Genomic DNA, 18,081 nt, shown 5'->3' on the forward strand with positions numbered 1-18,081 from the left:
CGGCTAGCCGTTAGGTATGCAAAAGAGAAGAGAGCGAGAAAAATCATGCGAAGAAATTCGGTGGTGGTTTTTTTTCGTTTTTCTGATCGTTAGAGGAGTTGAGTTGTGTAAGTCAACGAGCAAACATCTCCAAAAAAAGGACAAAAAAGTTCTTAAAAGTGAAAATACCTTTTTTTCTAAAACTTTTAAATGGGAGTCTAATGGAAAAGAATCCAAATAAAAAGGAAATTAAACTAAAACAGAAAACTAAAGAAGAAAAGTTAAACAAATTCCCTTGCAATCCTTAAGAGAAGCATAAATGATTTCAATTTTATTTTACATTACACCTCTTAATTGAAAAAAAAATATATTAAAAAGATATTGTTTTCTATGTTACTTTTTTTTATTGGTCAAAAGGAAAGGAATTGAACTTTAACTACGCAAGCAAACGGTCATAGGCAGAGAAGACAGCGGCGAAAGAAAAAAGAAAAAAAAATGAAAAAAACTAATACTTGAAGCGAGAAAGCCGTTTTTGTAAAAATACTTGCAATGTGAATAATAAATGTTAAGCTCCGACAGTTGTTAAGGGCAATAGTGAATAAAAAAGAAAAAAAATTGAGAATATTATTTAAAGAAAAAGGAGGAAGAAGAGTTGAAAGTCCCTTCATATTGAAAAAAATGCTACAGACAATTTTTACGCAAAAGATTTTGCTCACGTTCTAATACCCGAGTTCGTGTGTATTCATATGAAAAAACGAAACATACAGAAATGCGGAGTACAGTTTATTTGGTTAAAAAATAGATCTTAGAAGATGTAAACTCCTGTTATTAAGATTCGTGGATTCCTGAAAAGCTTTTAGCTTCGTGTTCCATTCGTTGACCTTTCATTGTTTTATATGCTTTATTTTTTTGTTATATGCTTGCAAAAAAAAAAAGGATAAAAAAAAGAGAATTCGATTAACTCTCACTTTAAGGAATTAAAGTGTTCATCAAATCTTTGAAGCTAAAATTTGGAAATGAAATGAATCGTCTATATCAGCATTCAATGGTTTTTATTCTTGAGGTGAAGCTTGCAAGATCTCGAGGAAATGAAAAAGAGAAAGACACATATATTCGGAAAGAAAATGTAAAATTCAAAGCCGTAAACATTTACATTTTTTTTTTTAAATTAATTTCATGAACAAAAAGAAAAGGAAAGAAAAGCAAAAGCCTGGCAAGAGCAAGAGCATATGTAAAATAAGCGAAATAATGTTCATAAATAAATAGTTTTTACAAATGATTAGTGAATAAGAATATCGTCATCTGTAGTACGTAAATAAAAGGTCGTAAGAAAAAAGAGCAATTCGGTCGTTCTATAAATGAAGTATGGCGACAAAAAAAAAACAACTTGCTTCTTCTTTAAATAAAGTATGGCGATTAAAAATTATGTGGTACGGTGTTAAACTATTAGTGGAAGTCACGAAACATTGGAAATTGATATAAGAAAGCTTTGGTAATCGTTGCGCCGACACACGGTAAGACTAAAAAGCTTTAACTGTTGGCAGACATTCTGTAAGCGGCTTCAACGAGAGGAGCAGTTGCACCGGTGTTGCACATACACCTGATGCGGCTCGAAGGACCACCAACGGGTGAGCTAGAGTCAATACTTTGGGGTACCCATTTGTTTCATTTTGTTTTTGTTTTCTTTAAAAAAAAGAAATGAGTAGCTAAGCGCTATCCCACCGTCGATGCGGGGTATGGGGTGGGTCGAGTGTGAGTGGTGGTAGGGAGACTGGGGACAGTGACGGACGGACTAAAGCCGGACCAACGTACGATGCGGACAACAGATCTCATAAACGGACTTACACCGTTTTGTCCGGATTAAATATTTGTTTTTATTTTTGCATTTCCCTTTTTTTTGTTCTTTTTTTTTATTATTGCCATGCGACCCAGCATGCCAGGTCAAATAAATTAACCTCTCTACCGAAAGCTGAGCTGGGCCTCATGACAGTAGATTCAATTGAATCTGTTCAACAGCAATTCTTGTTGTTTGCCCTTAACAATTTGGGATGGGGTCTGATTGCCTCTCTTCCCCTCTATGAAAATAGGTTGCTTCTATTGTCCTTACCGTCTCTCGGGAAACGTAGATTAGTTCTTAGCGTTTCCTTCGTAATCAAAGTAATCAAATGGTGCTATTGACTCGGCTGCATTACTTGGTGAAATAAGCTTTAACGTTTCCAACCGCTTCTCTAGGCACTTTATCTTGGTTAAGCTTAGTCAATGTAAATATAATTATGAGCTGTTTAACATGCTCAGAGCTATTTGCAAGTACCTAAATGACGTCTATCACTTATTCTCATTATCGGACTCTTTAAAGACCATTAAAGCAACATTGCCTAATGCGCGTAGTTTACCTATGTCGTACTTAAACTAGCACTTAACCTTAAAAAGTCACGATGAGTCGTAAATTAATTGTTTTTAACTATTATTGGTTGTCAAGCTTATGGATTCATTTGCAATTTGGTCCTGTACCGGTTGTGGGTGTGGCTCTATGCTAACTGTGCACATGCTTTTTTTTTTCTTTTTTTCCCTTCTTATTTGTTTTATTATACTTATACTAAGTTTAAATATTAATTAATTTAAGATTTGCTTTAGAAGTCAACTGAACTCGACTGTCAATTTGTTTTAGTTGAGTTTCTTGTATAAGTGGAATAAGTAAATAAATAAATAAGTGAAACGTTTTTTTAATTATGATAGGAGATTTTGACTTTAAAGAGAAAATTAGCCGTCCACGGTTTTCAGTATTTTTAACATATTTTGGCATTTTTTTCATACCTCCAATTTATTTAAAAGATACTCGAAACAAATATCGCATATAAATAATACCCTATTTTTTAAATATGCGATGTTTTTTCTTATGTTGCCTCGTAATATCGTACGCAATATTCCATTACATCTCACTACAATATAATTCCTTGTTATGTAATAAAGATATCTACAGAGATATTAAAAGATGCAAGAATTTACTTTCATTCCGCTGCTGCGGTTAATTACGTAACTGAAAGTTAACTTTCGCCCGCAAAATTGGCTGCATCTGAGAGTAATTCAAAGAGCCCGTCCCAAATTTGCTTATGTTTCACAGGAAGTCGTTAGCACGTTCTTTCCTTTACACAATTTATAAAAAAACTAGTAAGTGCGGTGAATGGAGAGAGCACAGAGTTGCTTTTATTAAGTAATAAAGAAATTAATAAGAGAAATGGTGAATAAAAAATCTCTCTCATCTGTTAAATGGGACTCTCACATAATTCAATTCAATAACATAATTCAAAATTCCATACTCTCACATTGTTCAAAATTCAATAACATAATTCAAAATTCCACACTCTCACTTAATTCAATTCAATAACATAACTCAAAGTTCCATACTTTCCCATGATTTAATTCCATAACTTAATTCAAAATTCCATACTCTCACATCATTCAAAATTCAATAACATAATTCAAAATTCTATTTAATTGAACAGAAATGACGCGAGCAGAAGTGGTGAAAAAAAATCGTAGCAGCTGGAAAAAAGAAGATAATTTTCTCTTGGAGAATCAGAATCAAGTATTAAGCAAAACCTATTTTGTAAATACAGAATATTATCGAGAAAATCAAATTGACCGAATTATTTTCTATATATTCCAGAAGTGATTCTCTCTTTCATTGCATTTCGGCGCCACTACCAAGGATTCTTTTCTACATATTCTACAGCTGTTTCTCACTTCCAATGCAACTACCAGGTATTATTTTCTATACAATGTGAAATTGTTTCTCTCTGAAACAATTCATCATTCTCTTGTAAGTAATGCAAGATTTTCAAAAATAAAGAGACGACTGTTGATAAATTGAGCGTAACTAGAAAATATCTTGGACCCTCTCTTTTTTTTAGAAATTTAGCCTAAGAGACAAGAGAAGGACTGCGTGCATAATAAATAAATACTTTTTAGCTAAAAGAAAAAAATTTATAATATTTTTCCCAAACTTTGATTTTCTTTCTTTTCACATATTAAGTTCCACCTCCGGGTTCTTTCCATAAATTAAGTTCCACACACGGGTTCCTTCCACAAACTTAGTTCTACTTACGGGTTCTTTCCACAAATTAAGTTTCACCCAAGTTTTTTGTATATATGCATACATATATATGTCCCTATAAGTGCTGTAATAAATCTGAAATTTATTGAGCTTCCCGGAATGAAAATCAATTTCAGTTAATCTTAAATAGTTCATTCTCCACCATGGGTGTGGAACAATTTGAGGTTACAATGTTCATTGACCGCAATTCGTATGGAACTTTCTTTCCTTATTTCAAAATTTCTCGGCAAGAGTGACTAAGTAGTAGTATAACGGCATTCCAAATTGGTATGAAAACTTTGGACAGGCTGGGGCAATTTTTTGAACCCACTCTCACGTAACTGCTCCTACGGATATTGAAGCTTTATATGGTAAAAAGGGCGAATTTCCAATATTTCATGGTGAAAGTTGGCTCATAATAGTAAATTGACAGAGGGATCTGCCCAGCCGAATTTGGTCCAGGTAGGTATATTTTTTGTATACCATCGTACATAAGGATTCTCATGAGAACTAAATCTTATATGCCAAAAAAGCTTAATTATTATTTTTTTTAGATGAAAATTGTAAAATTTAGCTTTGCGATGCATTTTGCTACGTCAAATTTCTTCCTGCATTCCGTAACATTCATATCAGGATTACATTCCATATTATCCAATATGATTTTGAAGGTTCGCCTAATGTAATAAAGCTTAAAGGCCTGGATTATTCCTTGGCCCATAGGTTGAAACAAAGCCGTCGCGTTGGGAGGTAAAAATGTCATTTTTATGTTTGGATGCATAGTTTCAAGTTCGCGAGGATGACCTGGTCCATCGTCCAAACCTAGAAGTGCTTTAAAGTCTTAATTCTCTTTTTTTTTTATATAAGTTTCAACTTCAGAAACAAAACGATTCCGGAACCAGTCACATAAAATCCGCGAATATGGGAACTGGGTCGCATTTTTTTAATCCGCGAATAGTGAAACCGCGAGAAAAAGAAGCGCGAATAAGGAGCTTTTACTGTATATAAATATACATTATAAACTCCAACTAGTATCCACTCCAATAACTTAATTAATATATAAATAATTAATGTTATATTTTAATTTATTATATATACTGTAAGGAAGCGATTTTGCTTCCTTACGAAATACAAGTCCGTCCGCCTTAGACATTTATCACCAGCAGGCAACCCGCCAATCCGATCTGTCCGTGCACGTCCGTGGGGGTTCAATAGAAGATAAGCAGCCCCCTCCAGCACCAAACATAGGGTATAAAGCGCATAGCGAATAGGCCTATGTAAAATCATAATATCACACACCCATACCTTGTAAAGATAAAATCACAACATCACATACCTATACCTTGTACAGCTAGAATCATAATACAATGTAAAAAGAAACGTAGAAAATACATATTGAATATGCCCATAGAAGCAGCACCAAACGTACGGTATAAAACGCATAGCGAATATGCCTATGTAGAATCGTAATATCACACACTTATACCTTGTGAAGATAAAATCGCAACAGCGCATACCTATACCTTGTACAGCTAGAATCATAATAACACACACCAAAAAGCTTAGATCCAAGTTTCAAAATGTAATAGCGGAGTCAAGAACTCAATTAAAAGGAAAAAACTTAGAACCAAATTTCAAAATGTAATAGCGGAGTCAAGAACCCAAATAAAAGGGAAACTCAGGTGCAAGAAATCAATATGGTAAGAATCCAAGTAGAATCTCAAAATGTTAAGTACTCAAAGGCTAAACGCAAAGTATAATTACAAGTAAAATCCCCAAAAAGTTTAACAAGCATAATGGAACTTAGGTAGAAAATCTATGCATGCAAAACAAACTTCAGTAAAAACCTCTATGTGTAAAAATGCGCAGAATGTGTAGCACCGTTAGGGTAAGCAAAACAAGCAGAATAGAACTTAGGTAGAAAATCTATGCATGCAAAACAAACTTCAGCAAGAATCGCTATGTGTAAAAATGCGCAGAATGAGTAGCACCGTTAGGGTAAACAAAACAAGCAGAATTGAACTTAGGTAGGGAAAGAAATAGTAAAAACATACGATAATGCATTAACTGCATACACACATTGTACAAAGACACGATCACACATGTAAAAACACACAAAACACATGCAAACACAGTGCACTAGCACCCACATACCTAACGGTGATCGAATCACGCGATTTGGTACCTGAGTGCTTGTGAGTAGACATTTGAACAAACATAGCAATAAGTTAGATGTAAGTTGGTTAAGTTGTACATAAGTAGGATCATGTGAGTTGCAACTGAGGTTGCGACTGCAGCCAACCTAAGCTAAGTATACACATAAGCATATGTAAACACATAGAACATGTTGGCAATAGGACAAGCCAGCGAGATCCCCGCTATAAAAGAGCGGCACATCGCGCAGATTCTTTCATTTCGGTGTCATAGCTGCCTGGAGTACTCGCGATATTCAAAGCGTAAAAGAAGTGCAGGTTCCAAACGTACAAGTAAACCGAGGAAAACAAAACAAGCCGGTAATAGCACGACAAGTCGGGACATCCCGCTGGTTCCTTTTCCTTGCCCCAGCCATTTCATACTTCCGCCCAGTAAAGTGGAACCAATAAAGCTAAGAGATCATAACACCATTCCCCCCGAAGGTCCTGATTATTTATTAAAATTTTCTTGCAACGGATCCTGGATTGGGTGAGTCATACCCTGCCTAAGGAAACTCGTTACAATACCCTCAGTTATAATTTTTAACTCCAAAATTATAATGACTATAGCCCAAATTAAATATATATATTGTAACGAGTTTTCTTGGGCGGGGTATAACTCAGTCACTCCAAGGTTCGTTGCAAGAAAATTTAGAATAAAAATAATCCGAGCCTTCGAGGGAAATGGTGTACAAATTCCTTAACTTATTATTTCCTTTTTACTGGAGAGAAGTACAGCGATGTGTAGAAGCTGGCTAAGGCAAGGAAAGGAACCAGCGAGGTGACCCAACTTTGTCGCGCTACTACCGTTTTTCTTAGAACTTTCTCTTCCTTTTCGTTTCGCTTTTAATATCGCGGGACGCTAAAAGAAAAGAACCGGATACGTTGCCAGTGTCATAGCTGCCGCTGGTTTGTCTCCGTTTCGCTAATCGTCGGTTAATACAAAGACAAAATGTTTCTCCGTTCTTCGGGGATGACGACTAACAACTAGCCAGTACATCCCCTATCCGTAATGTCAGTTGCTCTGCATTGTCCTTCACGGATGACGACTAACAACTAGCCAGTACATCCCCTATCCGTAGAGTCATTTGTCCTAAAAGTCCTTCAGGGGTGACGACTAACAACTAGCCAGTACATCCCCTATCCGTAGAGTCATTTGTCCTAAAAGTCCTTCAGGGGTGACGACTAACAACTAGCCAGTACATCCCCTATCCGTAGAGTCATTTGTCCTAAAAGTCCTTCAGGGATGACGACTAACAACTAGCCAGTACATCCCTATCCGTAAAGTCAAAAAAAAAAAGAATAGACTTGTCACATTGTCCGTACCCACTTACCTTCAGACGGCTATGACACCGAAATGAAAGAATCTGTGCGATGTGCAGCCCTTTTATAGTTGAAATCTGGCTCGCTTGTCCTATTGCCAACATGTTCTATGTGTTTACTTATGCCTTGAGGTACTATGCTTATGTGTATGCTTAGCTTAAGTTGGCTGCAGTCGCAACCTTAGTTACGACTTGCATGATCCTGCTTATACCTACTTAATACCAACTTACGTCTAGCTTATTACTATGTTTGTTCAAATTTCTACGCCACAGGCACCCAGGTACCAAACCGCTTGATTCAACCACCGTTAGGTATGTGAGTGCTTGAGCCTTTCTATGCCTTTGTGTTTGCCTATGCTTTGCTATGTGTGTTTCTACATGCCTGGCATGTGCGATCGTGCCTTTGTACCATGTATGCAGTTTATGCACTTTCGTATGTTCCTATTATTTCTCTTCTTTTTTTTTACCTAAGTACGTATACCCTAACGGTGCTATACATTCTGCGCATTTCACAACATAGAGATTTTTGCTGAAGTTTGCTCGCTTTGCCTGTATAGATTTTCTACCTAAGGTCAGTTCTGTATGTTTTGTTTGCCCTAACGGTGCTATCAGCTTTGTGCAATGCTGCTGTAATTTCTGTGTGTGTATCCTACTGCGTTCATGCCGATTCGATTTTACTTAATTGTATGCGTCGGGTTGTGCTCTTATACTTATGTTTTAATGCATATTGGGTTTTTAAACCTAAGCTTTCTACATTTGAGTTCTTAGCTCTTGCTTTTTTTTTTGTACATTGTGGGTTTTTTTTCTTATGCTTTTGGACATTTTTGAGTTTTTTTTTTCTTATAGTTTTATACATTTGAGTTTTTAATTCTGTTATTAAACATTTTGAGTTCTTCCTTGAGCTTATACTTTTGAGTTTTTACTTAGTCTTTCATACGTTTGGGTTCTTAATCCTGCTATTCATCATTTGAGATTTTGAGTCTCAGCTTTCATACATTTGGGTATTGATTTCTTGAATGTAAGCTTTTCTTTTTCTTATTTGAGTTCTTGACTCTGCTATTAAACATTTTGGGATTTTGAATCTAAGCTTTTGTACACTTGGGTTCTTAACCTATGCTTGTATACATGTTACTTTCTTGAATATAAGTTTTTTTTTTTTTACTTTCATTTGAGTTCTTGACTCTGTTATTAGACATTTTGAGATTTTGAATCTAAGTTATTGTACACTTGGGTTCTTAACCTATGCTGGAGGAGGTTGTACACGCTCTATTACCCCAGACAGACGTTTACGGACCGACCGGACTGACGGGTTGTTCGCGGGGAATAGGTATCTTAGGCGGACGGGCTTGTATTTCGTAAGGAAGCAAAACGCTTCCTTACAATATATTATTTATTTACAATTTTATTTTGATTATAATAAAAAAAATTTTAAATTTAAAATAAACATTTTTAATGAAATAAAATTAGTACTTATTTAAAAGTTCTTAAAATTTTTAAAAGTTATAAATTTTTACCACCATGAAAAACCTTAGGCCATCCTATAGTTATCATGCAACGACTAAAGCGGCAGCTGAAGAAACATGCATCAATAAGTCTGATAAGCGAACGTAAGTTACTTAGGAGTCAACCTAATAGAGACTTCCACGGGAACTATGAATCTTAGATGGGTCTCCCTGTGGTATGTAGTAAAAGTTGGTTTCTTTAACATTACAACTGTGAACAAATCCAGTGAATAAAATGCAAGCCATGTGTATGTTACAAATCTCACTGTTGCAAAAATTCAGAAATGTTGAACTTACTGGATGACTGATGGTTTTGCTTGGACACGTTATGTCATCAAAAGTGCCCTTGCAATAATCAAAACATAAACTTATCGCGTCAAGGTTGTAGGAACTGTTTGGTTGGGCGTTGGGTAACTAAACCAAGACAAAATCATAAAAGAGGCAAACAGTCTCAAGGCTAATGCATAAACTTTTCTACCAAAGGATGTAAAACGTAGGTCTCGTGGTTGATAACAATAATAAATATTGAAAGTAGTTAGCAGTATTGGAGAATTTGGTCTAGGCTTTCCTTATTAGCTCTGGAATACTTTTAAAGCATGATTTCGGTTTTCTTAAATCCTTTGTCTCTGAATACATTGTGAACAAAAAACAAACAATTGCATGTTTAAGTAGAATTCTTAGTTAAGGCACATAATAATTATTAAGTAAAATATGAATTTAAAGTAAGTGTGCGTTCTTTGACCTTCGGTTTTGATACCAAATTTAACGCGAATAATACAATAATATTAATGCGATTCAAATGTATGTACAATTGTAAACAAAACAATCTTTTGGCTATAAGTGTACAAGATATCAAAATTGACACATATTGAACATCGAGCACATTAGAACATTAATGGTTACGATATAAACGTAAAAATGTTTAAAAAATATTTAAAAAATTTTAAAATTTTTTTATTTATATTTTAAAATATATATATATATATATATATATATATATCTATATTTTATATATTTTATATATCTATAAATATATATAAATATATATAATAATATATATATATTTTATATATTTTATATATATATATGTATATTTTATATATATATTATTATGTATGTATATATTATATATATATATAATATATATATATATATAAAAGCAGATATATATGGTATATAATATATATATATATGGTTAATTCTATGAGTATTCTTATTTGTGTACTTTCTTCGAATCGAATAAAAAAAGAAATTATAAGTAGAAAATTATGGCTTTGTTTAGGTATATAAACACAAACGAATCATCCGCTCATTTGGAAAGAAGTAGTAACATTTATAACTTTTCCGATTCACTAAGAATGAATGATTTCTTTAGGCAATGTTTGCCTTTTGTTATTTTTCTCCTTTTCGGATTTTATATGAATTTTTCCTTCTTTATCATAATTCCAATTATCTCCGTCATCATCATTATCTGAAATGTTTCCTATTCCATAAGTATTCGTTTGTATTCCCACATCACAGCTTATTTTGCTAGTTCGGGAGTTAGGTTGATAAATTAGAGTAGGACGAATTAAGCATAACTTCGAGAGGTAAATTTAATTCCGAATACGACTGACTCATATTAACACTGTCGCCATTGGCACCGTAACTGAGATGACGTTGTAAATTCAAATTCAAATCGGAGATTTTCAATAAAGCTTAACTTTCAATAAAGTTTTATATTTACTAACGTTACGTTGACGTCTGAGGTCACTTTTCTTAGTGTAGGAACAAGCTGCATTAGATGGAGATTTTCTCGATTGTTTGCTACGGACGGAGTTCCGTGAAAGTCTCTGATTTGAATGCGCATCAGATTTTTGCAATTCTATCGATTCCTCGATTGTCGTGGGTTTTTTGTGTAGATTATTTCCTGGATATATGGTGCTCCTGCAGCTGTTGTACTTTGTAAGTACATATGAAAATACAGAGGTCGGGTGCGCAAAAACAATAAAGAAATCCCAATGAATAATGACAATTTGAAAGATTGGATGTTATTAAACCTTATTCAACAATATTAAGCAGCCTTTAACATTTTTAAACATTTCAAATTAATAGCGAAATTCAACATCAAAACCTTATTAAACACTATTAAACAGTCTTAAACCCTTCTAAACACTTCAAAATAATAGCGAATTTAAACATCAAAACCTTATTGAACATTTATAGTGTTGATGTTGAAGAGTATAAAAACTCCCTAGATAAACCGCATCTACTATGGGATGTACGGAAGCCGACAGACTTTAAGATTTGTAAGCTGCCTAATTCAGAAAATGTTCATCTCAAAACTATACTTGTTGACATTTCTGCTGATCGTTTTAGGGAAAAACTTCAAGATGAAACTTTCAGAAGTTGTGTATATAGTTCCCATAAACTTTATAACATCCCCATCTCCATCGTATCAAGTTTCGATCCAACAACTATTACAATTTAAGACATAATTTCTTCCTCATTTGTAGGCGGATCACCTCATTAATTTCACATGTACAAATTCTAATATTCTTTCTGATTTTTTCGCCAGAACCTTTGAGATGTTAAATGACTTAAAACTTCAATTTGAATGTTCAATGTAAATTGTTCAAATGTGAGAATTCAAATTGCTGCAAGCGAACCTCCCACTGGACTTCTCGACAGTCAGTGAAATCGAGTTCATTATATATGAAAAATCAACGAACATAAAAAAAAATTAATATCCAAAAACTTTTTTCCCAATAGGTTTTATTTTTTTTTAATTGTCTTGTATTAATAAACTTAGTTGTTGATTTAATAAATTATACAAATTATACTGGAGAACAAAGTAAAAGCAAACTTAATTCTTACGGAGTAAAAATATTAAAAAAGTAGAACCCTATACGCTTATTTTCTTTTTCTAAGAAGAAGCAAATAATTCCCACAAGCGTTGAAATTCGTATGAATATTTTTGTATTATTTCTTTTTGATTAGTCAAGAGAACATTTTCGAAATTACCGCTGAAACCTTGAGCGGTCCAATTTAAGGATCCTGTCATCATAATACCATTTACGCTGGTCATATCTTTAACCTCTTTTTGTGTTTTTAACGAACTGATTCTTGACGGCGAGTCAAGCAAGCAGAACTTGTGATGCATAGTACCTGAAGTTGAATTTGAATTTAGACGTACTTCTACACCGGATTTCTGTAATGGGAAAACCTGCGATCTCGTCGAATAAGCCATTTCATGATCGCTTATGATGCGAATTATAACGCCGCGTCTTGACGCAGCCAATAAAGCCGACGACATTTCAAATGAAGTGAAAGTGTTCATAGCTATATCTATGGTGCATTCTGTCGCTTTTATCAAATCCACTAAAAGCCCTATATTAGAAGCCATGCAATATGCGTTTGAACAGACAGATTCTCTCTCCATAATCTGTAGTTTGTCAATTGATATTTTAGTTGTTTGCGAATTGGTGTCAGAAACTTTAGAACAGTTGTGATGGTTTTTAGAAGATTCATTTGACCCACTGCTGCAAAAAATGACTATAGATAGTTGTCTTTCCGCATTATACCATCCATGAAAGCACCATGTTTTTAACGCTCGATAACCATGATAAACAATTTTCGACAGCACGATTAATAAAGTGCTATATAAAGCGTAGCGACCGACAACCGAGCCTACCATATTAAACTTCAGATTTCACACACTCTCCGAAGCAGCTGAATTAGCCGAACCTTGTTTTTAAGTTGGAAGTTTTAGTATTTTTATGATGTCTTGGCGCAATTATTGGCAATTGTCATGTAAGTGAAATAAATAACCTCCTCTTTTACTCAACTCAATTAAAACATCTGTTGTTGATTTGCTGAACAAGACGAAGAAATGCGCCGGCTTTCACAGTTGTAATAATACTACCTTTTTTGGATTTCATTTTTAATCTAAATCTTTTTTACACATCCCAGCGAATTTTCGTTTGTTAATTTGCTTAATAACAGAGAAGAAGTATAATATAGACGTTGTATTTTTTGGGCATCTTTCTAAAATATTAGAAAAATTTTCGTAAATAAAAAAAAAAGCGTAAAGAGAACCCTTTTATTATTTCCTTCACGTTTCAATTAATTTTGGGAAATAAATCAGCTAAAAAAGTGTGAAAATCCCTTTTGTAGATTTGCTCGTTATCGTCCCATAAGTTGATAAAAGTGATTAGGAAATTTTTTTTTTCTTTTCATAAGAAGATTAATGCTCTGAACAGAATATAATTACATTACTATAGATGTAGACACAAAGGTAGACACAAAATAGCGAATCGAAAAGAAAACATATGAAATTTTTTACAAATCAAAGGTGGACACAAACGCCGTCGAAAACCTACAATGTTTGAAATCACACAGTTTCAGGCACTTTTGTTTTCAGTTGAAGTTAACTGAATTTAAAGTGTTTCCAAGAAACGTCAAAGAAAATCCTTTTCGGGAGATATCACCGAAAACATGTTAGATGTACCTGTCTTTATATGTTTTGCTTTGTATATTCCATACCTATCATTTCAATTTTAATTATAAAGTTTGTAAGGAAGCGTTCTGCTCCCTTAGTAATTACCACATAAATAAATTAATACTAAGTAGATATGCGGTAGCGTTTCCTATGCATATCGACAAGGCGTTCTCGGGTCCCTAGGTTTGAGAAGGTTAATATAGAAATAATGAATTCACATATCTAACGGTCACCAAATCATACGATTTGGTACCTGAGTTAGCGTTGTACAGAATCATACAGAGTAGCGGTAAAATGAATGCAAAGATAGGCATACAAACAAACATCGCGATAGGAAAATATCGACATGCTCAACGGTTTATAAAAGCATACAGTAGCAATAAAGACATAAGGATAGGCAAACAAGCAAAGATGTTCGATCAGACCTAAGTTAGCACACGTAAGGATAGATATCAAAGAGCAGCGTTGTAACGCATATACAAGTCAAAGCAACTTTGTAACGGGATAGCGATGGTGATCGCGACTATAAAAGAGCGTGTCACACCACGTTTAGGTTTTCAGTCGTATCATAGCAGCTAAAGAAACTCGCGATACGGACACATGGAAAAGTAAATATAATAATAATCGTTCAAATAAGAAATATAAAAACGTTAAGGTCGGATCACCATGGTGGTTTTTTTCTCCTACCGCTCTTAAAATCGCTGATCATTGCAATATTCTCTTAAATAAATAAATAGACTCATAAGAACAAAACCGAAGGAAGTTATTTTTATACTATACTGCATCTGGTTTGAAAGTAGCGCCCCTACCGCCGGAGATTGTTTCTCCGCCACCACCTCTTCATCAAGAAAATCTTAGCGATCAAGAGAGGGAAGCAGAAAATCAAGAAAATCCTGAAGACGACGACAGCAACACAAAGATTAATAAAAATTCTACAATAATCGAGCAGAAGACTGTCGAAATAAAAGAATTATCATCTTGCGAAGAAGAAGAAAAGTTAGCTTTAAGAGCTCTGTCATTGGCCAAAGGTCAATCTCCACGCAATAAAAAGCACAAACTGGATGAGGAGCCTAAAGATACGGCGGATTTAACTCTCAAAATGAAACTAATGAGATATTAAAAACAGATATGTCTAGTGAAGGGATACTCAAAGGAGCGGTACGACGTTTTAAGTTGAATAAACATTTAAGCAAAGAAACGATAGTAAGAATTCGCCATTTAAAAGAAATTCGATTCTAGTACAACACAGTCCGGAACTTGTACAAAGGCAATACAAAGAAGCAGAAGAAGAGGAGAAAGAAGTGGTCGTTGGAAGTCTTACTCACGACGTTGCTGATTCCAAATTAACAGAAAATGAAATTCCTCAGCAATGGACATTGCCAAAACATAACGCATCAAGAGGGATGCAGAGTTTTTCAAAATTTGATGACAACGAAGATTAGAAAGCCTAGCGGTGCCCAAGCTACAGTTGAGCAGCACCCTCATTTGCAAATCTGCAAACAATCCACCCGTCCAAGGGTGAAGCTATGAAGTTGGTTGGAAATAAATATTCCACAGGAAATGTTAGTAAACCATACAGTGAGGAACGTGCAGGACCTGAAGAAACTGGGGGAACTGACTCTTTTACGAGATTGCCAAAACAAAAAATTTAAAAAAAGGGGAAAAAAATTTGTAATGGGAAAAAACAAGCAAAAAAACAAAACATCGGCGAAATATATATACATATATCTACATGTAGAAAGAAAAGAAAATTTAACAAAAAAAGGGAAAATGGGAATGAAAATAATAAAAACAAAAAAAAAATAAAAATAAAACAAAGCAAAGCAAAACAAAAAAACGTAGTGTAAAAAAAAATGTCAAAGAAAATACAAACCATGAATAAATCTTGATATCTAAAAAAAAAAAACAAAAAATAAAAATAAATAAATAACAATATGGTGAGATCGTTGGATATATATCGTAAAACCATAGGAAAAAATCAAGTAAAAAAAAAAATAACATGAGGAAAATCTTGTGGAAAGCATATATTTAACCCAGGAAATAAGATAAATAAAAATTAGCAGCAGCATGTGCAGCCTCGACACTGCACATCACCCACAGCAGATAACTCATCAGCAGCCAGTACAGCCTCAACACGGCATATGCCGAAAAGCAGGTAAATCATAAGCAGCAGCAATTACAGTAGCAGTAACGTCGACGTCACGATCAGCACATTATCACCTAACAGCAACAGCATCATCGGCCTACACTCGCCGCTGGGAAAAAAGTAATAGGTATACATCTCAGAGGTAAAACATATAAAAGTAAGTCGTAGAGGCCGCTATCACGAATTCTTAGATGGGCAATGGTTCCATACTGTCCCAAGGCGGGGGGTCAGTTCGTGTCTTCATTCTCTCCCGAAGCGAGGGAGGATTGACTGAATATACCCTGCCCAAGAAGACTCGTTACAAGTTTAATTGTAAATATAAAAATTTGACGCTGATGTATCAAAATAAAGTTTTACTTAACTTCATTTAAGTCAGTCTATAACTCCGAAGTCAGTCAGTTATTTATACCATGAATTTCTCAAAATTTAGTGCGTAAATATGTTTCTCCCTTATTCTAATTATTCGAAGATGATTTACAATTAAATATATTGATGACTCTTTTGTTCATTCAATTGTTCTACTCATTAAATTCTCTTATTATTATTTAGAAAAATAAAAAATATCTATGAAAAAATGCAAATTAATGAGTTACATTGCTTTTAAGGTCTTCATCAGAAGATTATGCAAGACGTTTATATGATTAAGTTATGACGCCGAGGATGGCTTTCCAAGTAAGAAGAATATTAATTTATATTTTTAATATTAATTGTTGTATAATTATTAATAAAAATAATTATTTCTTTTCAGGTATTCATCCCACGATGGAAGGCCAAAAAGGTTTGAAAAGGTTCTGAAATTGGATATTTTAGATTTGTTTAGCACGCATGCCGGTCAACAATTGAAAACAAGAAAAAAATGCGACATCAAGAGCGAATAGTGCAACTTTTAAGGGAAATTAAAGATGAGCTTCAGTCTTACCATGGCAGCAACTTAAGGCCACCCAAAGAAAAAAACGATTTAATTCGGCTATGTGAGTTCGAAAGTATGGGAGATGCGAATTAATTCAAATTTAATTTTTTTTTCATATTTTTATTTCTTACTAAAACTTGGGAATGTGAACCTAAAATTTTGAATTTTATAACTTTTAATTTTTATTTTATATATTTATACATCAACAATGAATTTAGAAAGCGTTGGAAAGACCTCAGAGAAACGTTGACGTCGTCGCTAAAATAAATTGCGGGACCTACAGAACTTAAATACTGAATTTCAAAATTTTGCTGGCGAATGCGATGAAGAGCTGCACAAGCATTTGCGAATTTTTCCATATTTCTTGACTCGTGCTTTGCAATGAACATCATTTTATTCCTGGTTGATTGGACGGAATGCGGGTTTCATCTACGCAGCTTCAATAAATATTAAATATTTGAATCATCGTTCATTGCACAGCAAAGCGTGAGGACCACAAAAAAAGGACTCCACCAAGTTACTTACCAGGAGTACCAAATTACATGTAAAACCACGTTTCTGTGTTGCCTATAATATGCTACTGATTACATTTGGCTCAAAGTACCTCTAGCTTTTCATGTACCATTACCGATGTAATAACAGGAAAGGTGCGTGTATAACACTAAAATAAAAATCGTTCCTCGCCATGCATTGACCAGCCTCCAGACCGCAACAACTCCAAAATAAAAGCAAAGTAATCACCGAAAGTATTTGTGTTCTCCGTCACTAACACCAATTTTCTTTAAAATGTACTCAAAAGCAGCGAAACTTCGAGAAAATGTTACATGCAATGATATGTACACATTTTTATATGTACATTTTTATAGAGAAGAGTTGATTACAAGACCAAAAATAGAAAAAATTATTTTAAAATTTTTTTTTAGTTCAATTTACATTTCCTTTTTCTTGTAAACGCAACATTTAATCATCAAAACTAACGTAAAACGTGAGCTATTAAGCTAACGACTGATTTGATAGATATGACGAAGCGTGTCTCCCATCTATTGTGCATCAGTAAAGCAAAAAACTCGACAAAATGGTTGACGCTATACATAATTAATGCCCGGGTTCATTTGTACCAATATTTGAAGCCCAAAGTATCTTAGCTACAAGCTAATTCCATAAAATGTAAGTGCTTGTTTAATTTTAGTCATTTCATTAATGTAATTCAATCCAAAAATGTATATAATCCGACAATGTAAGTTCTTTTGAAGAGAAAGTTTGATAAATATTTTTGTTCTATTCATGTATTTTTATTATTACTATTATTATTGTTATTATTATTATTATAATATTAGACTAATGAAATAAATTCTTAGACTAAAAAAAAGACATCGAGCACCAGCAGCACAGGCTATCGGTTCAACTTTATATAAATGTACATTAGATATTGATATATTGAATTGATATTCTGTTCTGAA

The 18,081-nt window shown here is 33.9% G+C and overlaps 1 protein-coding gene and 1 long non-coding RNA gene across 2 annotated transcripts; one reads left to right on the forward strand and one right to left on the reverse strand.

Annotated features, from left to right (window-relative positions):
- Nucleotides 1-11,899: 11,899 nt before the first annotated feature.
- Nucleotides 11,900-12,968, reverse strand: LOC119641847 (mitochondrial cardiolipin hydrolase-like). Its single transcript, XM_038040720.1, has one exon. It carries the CDS (start codon nt 12,759-12,761, stop codon nt 11,991-11,993), a length of 771 nt encoding a protein of 256 aa, XP_037896648.1. The 5' UTR covers nt 12,762-12,968; the 3' UTR covers nt 11,900-11,990.
- Nucleotides 12,969-15,412: 2,444 nt separating this feature from the next.
- Nucleotides 15,413-17,618, forward strand: LOC119641848. The gene is made up of 3 exons (XR_005247898.1): nt 15,413-16,383; nt 16,460-16,682; nt 16,840-17,618. It is a non-coding gene; the product is annotated as an uncharacterized LOC119641848 (long non-coding RNA).
- Nucleotides 17,619-18,081: the final 463 nt, after the last annotated feature.

The sequence above is a fragment of the Glossina fuscipes genome, unplaced genomic scaffold, assembly GCF_014805625.2.
Source record: "Glossina fuscipes isolate IAEA_lab_2018 unplaced genomic scaffold, Yale_Gfus_2 182, whole genome shotgun sequence".
Lineage (NCBI taxonomy): Eukaryota > Metazoa > Arthropoda > Insecta > Diptera > Glossinidae > Glossina > Glossina fuscipes.

Bases quoted from the DNA above. Each gene is read 5' to 3' on its own strand.
- LOC119641847 (XM_038040720.1), bottom strand. From the start codon at position 12,761: ATGGTAGGCTCGGTTGTCGGTCGCTACGCTTTATATAGCACTTTATTA.